Source organism: Acyrthosiphon pisum, chromosome A3 (assembly GCF_005508785.2).
Source record: "Acyrthosiphon pisum isolate AL4f chromosome A3, pea_aphid_22Mar2018_4r6ur, whole genome shotgun sequence".
Classification (NCBI taxonomy): domain Eukaryota; kingdom Metazoa; phylum Arthropoda; class Insecta; order Hemiptera; family Aphididae; genus Acyrthosiphon; species Acyrthosiphon pisum.
Window position 1 is genome coordinate 18,974,775 of NC_042496.1, and position 4,411 is coordinate 18,979,185.

At 31.1% G+C, this 4,411-nt stretch overlaps 1 protein-coding gene across 1 annotated transcript; it reads right to left on the minus strand.

The window, feature by feature from the left end:
- Positions 1-492: 492 nt before the first annotated feature.
- On the minus strand, positions 493-3,768 carry LOC100164886 (T-complex protein 1 subunit theta). Its single transcript, XM_001946783.4, has 10 exons — positions 3,543-3,768; positions 3,293-3,463; positions 3,109-3,240; positions 2,831-3,038; positions 2,695-2,756; positions 2,485-2,622; positions 2,170-2,415; positions 1,215-1,418; positions 907-1,143; positions 493-842 (listed from the first exon to the last, which is right to left on the minus strand). Exons 1-10 carry the CDS (start codon positions 3,600-3,602, stop codon positions 648-650), a joined length of 1,653 nt encoding a protein of 550 aa, XP_001946818.1. The 5' UTR covers positions 3,603-3,768; the 3' UTR covers positions 493-647.
- Positions 3,769-4,411: the final 643 nt, after the last annotated feature.

Here is a 4,411-nt window from a genome sequence, read left to right on the forward strand (position 1 = left end):
ATAACTCACTTAAAAAGTGAATTATTGTAAAAAAAGTTCCAACAAAACACAAATAATGTTCTTACCATCAAATTTCATAATAGGTCGATTCACTCTAATTTTTAAGCTAACGGCATAAAACGTGAACTGCTGAGCGTAAATTTGCTATGTTACGTGTTTGTAAGGCAGAGACAACAAATGCGGGTGTGGCGTCCACTTAATGAATTGTCTCCTCTTGTCATGTTTGTATATACTTTTCTATGTTATCCTTAATACTTATTGGTTTTATTTTGTAAAGAGATTGAATACATTTAAGACAAAAAAAAGCTAATTAAACTTGACAACAAAAATATTTTTTTTTATATTTTGTATGTGCAACTGTTACACCACAATTATTCAAATAATAATGACGTCTACCAAAGAAAATAAATAGCTTCACACTTTTTAAATAACTTACAAGAAAAAATTAATAATTCATAGTGTTGTAAAAAGTAGAAATAAAATAAAAAGTAATTAAATAATTAAGAATCATTTTAATTTATTTATTAGAATTTTACAAAATAAATTCTTAACATTACAAGTAAAAAAAATACTTAGTACTATTATTAAGAGTTAGTAACTTGAATTAGTGGGTAAAATATTAAATACCAAGTGTGTACAACAAAAAATTACGCGTCATCATCATTATCAGGTGCACGTCCACCGGGTGCTTTTGGACCGCCAGCTCGTTTAGCCATTATGATCTGATCAACTTTCAGTATTGTACATGCAGCTTGTGTGGCATACTGCAAGCCCCAAAACTTGGATAAGTAAGAATCAACAATACCAACTTTGGTGACATCTATTAATGATGATCCTTTAGGCTAAGGATACAATAAAAATTACAAATTAATTAAGAAAAACCAATTACACACACAATAATTATACTTCAATATTAAAACCAGCATTTTTATTTCCCTTGCTATGTTGGGAATAAAGTTCAGCAAGAGTTTCATTAGATTTCACACCAGTGTTGTCGGCTAAAATTTTAACAAAACCTTCAAGAGCAACTGCAAACCTTTTGGCACCATATTGTTCTAATCCGGGCAGTGTGTCGGCATATAAGCCTACTTGGTAGGCAAGTTCCATTTCTATGGCTCCAGCACCAGGTAATAATTTTCCATCCTAAAATGAGATTGAGGTGATATTATTCAAAATATCAGAACAACACTTTTTATATTTTATTCTTAACATACCCTGGAAATGCCTTTGAATGTATTTACACCATCATCAATTGCTCTTTCTATATCATCCATATAGTTATCAGTGGCACCACGTACTACAATTGTTGACATGCGAGAGTCTTTACCATCCAAACGGAATACTACTAATGAAGTGTCTCCAAGTTCATCTACATAAACACAGTCAGCATAACCAAGTTCTTCTTTGTTTGGAGGGGTCTAAAGTTAAACAGTTAATAATTATGTTAAATTTTTAGTTGACCCTAGAGCACACGCTTCACGGTCAAATAGACCGGGCTTTTAAAGTTTGGTTCATTGTTTCAAAAATACAAAATATAAACCTAATCCAACCTAAATAGCTTCTAATTAGGTGATAAACTAAAATTAGTTACAATTCCCAACTGTATACAATCTGATGTCAGTCATATAGAAGTGTTCAAAGTTTATTATCAGACATTAGGTACCTATTAATAAACCGTGTGAGTGATCGTAAAAAATTAATTATGAATTATTTTTAAATTGTGGTTCTAATAATTGCTGCTCGATAAACAAAATTGATAGTTATGATATTTTCATTGAGACTGGTGATATTATTGCTAGTTAACTATGATTTTCGTCATACTGTGTGTAACTAAAAATACCGTGTGCGTGTATTCTCGTGAATATTATAAATGCGTGTGATCTAGGGTTAAAATCAAAATAGTTATATTTTAGATAAATAATTTTTAATTGATTTTGAAATATTGATAGATCTTACAAATAACAAAACAAGCATAGAATATAGTGAAAATATCAAACAACTATTACAACTGGTATGATTTTTATTCCTTTAAAATCAGATGAAAACTTACTTTTCTTTAAACAACAGTTTGAAATTGTTTCCCAAACATTCCTTCCCTATTCTTATTTTTCTTTTAAAACCATACCCCTGCTTAATATAAAGTTATAGCATTTGTACATAAATACTTACAAGTCTAGGTAAAGCAGTAGCAGAAACGGATTTGCACAATCGTCTCAAGTCGAATTTGCTCATTAATCGAACACCCATGATTTTGTATTTGTTTAAATAATGTAAAGCCATATCTCCAAATTTACCACCAGCAACAATCACAGTGACACCTGCATCAGCAATTGCTTTAATTTGTTCTTCGAGCACCATTTCTTCACCACGGCTGAAGTTTTGCAATTCTTCTGCAGATTTGATTAAAACTGTTCCCTAAAATAAATAAATGAAGTATTAAGTATAAACTTGTATTTATTTATGATACAGTCATAGAGTACATACTTTTGTTTCAGTTGTAGTAATGTCAATGGGACATGTATACACAGCAATCTTAGCATCAGTCTGTTTAGTAATATCACCTTCATTTGTACGTTTGAATACCATACCGTTAACAACAGTAGAATTGTATAAATTTGATCCCTACACAAAAAATTAATAAATACAAAATATAAGTAACATTACCAAAATTAATTAATTTTTTTTTTTAATTACCAAAATTTTGCACACTCTAACATTATCAACATTGAATGTAGTCTTTTCTGGAAGAATAGAAGCTGAAAATGTTGTTTATAAAAACTTTAATACAACTTAAAAATTAAATCAAGAGATTAAATATTATAATGCTTACTGCAAGCTTTTAACACAAGATCTGTGACAAACTGTTCCTGGCCATATTGCTTGCTCATAATGGATGATTTTACAGCTTGTGTTATTACTAATTGTTCAGCGTTATTCTTGATATCTTTAATTTCATGACAAGTCAAGGTAGGCAGTAATTCAAGAGTCTTTTCAAGAGCTAGTTGGAAACCTTCACATACTTCAACTGGAGTTAATCCCTTTAAACATAACAAATTAAATAATTATAAATGATTGAACAATTAAAGTCAAAAACATATGGATACTGACCATTTTCAATAAGTGTTCGGCTTGTTCTAATAATGCCCCAGCAAAAATTATTACGAAGTTGGTTCCATCACCTACTTCTTGCTCTTGCATCTCAGATGCGAATACAATGATTTTAGCAGCTGGGTGTTCAATCTAAACAAATATATCATGAACAAAAATTGATACATTTTACATGAACACTTACATCAAGCTCTTTAACGATTGTGGCAGCATCATTGGTGATGAAAATCTTGTCAATGTGATTTATGACTATTTTGTTCATACCATTTGGGCCATATGCGGTTTTAACGGTGTCAGAGAATTGTTTGCAGGCGCTGATGTTTCGGTATACTGCTTCTTCGAGACCGGAAAGATGCTAAAATACATTAACGAAATTCAAAGGTGATTAATAAGTACATTTGTAGTATTTAGCGTCATGTTCGCAGGACACTCACCGTGGCACCATCCTTTAACATTTGAGCAAAACCGGGAGCTTTTGGAACGTGTAAAGCCATTTTAATAGGTTATTATTCTACTATAACGTTAATAAAACGCAGTGGCTATTTCCACGTACAACGCGGATGTCCTTTCTAGAAGGCGAAGCGAAACGAAAAGAAAATTCAAAAACACTGTGCATTCGCTAATAACTAACCTAACCTGAAAGTCATAGGACAGAGCCTGCTGGCCGCTGGGACAGATTTCCCGATTTTGATAACAGCGAGATATCATCAAAATCAAATTTCGGAAGATCGGTTATGCCAACCTAAGAAACATAAATTAAATTTAAACATGATTAAAATATTTTGAAATTTCATTTGAAAAATCGGGTTTTTATAAAAAATCTGTTTTTTTCTTAATTTTTTGAAATTTGAAATTTGAAATTTTTCACTTTTGACCCCCCAAAGTATACCAAATAGATTAAATTTCTTTAAGAAAAGATCCTGAAGTAGAAAATTGAAGCATTTTTTATACCCCGATATACGTGATGACAGGTACAAATAAAAACACACATTATTGTATATTATATCAATACATTCATCGCTCCGCTAAGAATCTAAAATAATTGAGAAAAACGGGATTTTTACGCAAAATCAGTTATTGACATCAGGCGCGTAGCCAGGATTTTCTCATGGGGGGGGTTTGCCAAAATTTGTTGGTAAACTTACCTATATTTATATAAATCGCTAAAAGGTTAGCATTACTCCATGTATGACGAAGCAGACATTTTTTCACACGAATGTATAAAATATCAAGTTTAAAGTTTTTTAATCTTGAAAAATATTTTTGCCATTTTTTTAGGGGTTTTAAAAAACTCATGGGGGGG

What these genes read in the sequence shown, in the direction of transcription:
- LOC100164886 (XM_001946783.4), bottom strand. Translation starts at nt 3,602, where the DNA reads ATGGCTTTACACGTTCCAAAAGCTCCCGGTTTTGCTCAAATGTTAAAG. An exon ending in TGTTAAAGGATGGTGCCACG is followed by an intron (nt 3,464 to 3,542) that starts GTGAGTGTCCTG and finishes AATGTATTTTAG; the next exon opens with CATCTTTCCGGTCTCGAAGA. An exon ending in TTACTACAACTGAAACAAAA is followed by an intron (nt 2,416 to 2,484) that starts GTATGTACTCTA and finishes TATTTATTTTAG; the next exon opens with GGAACAGTTTTAATCAAATC.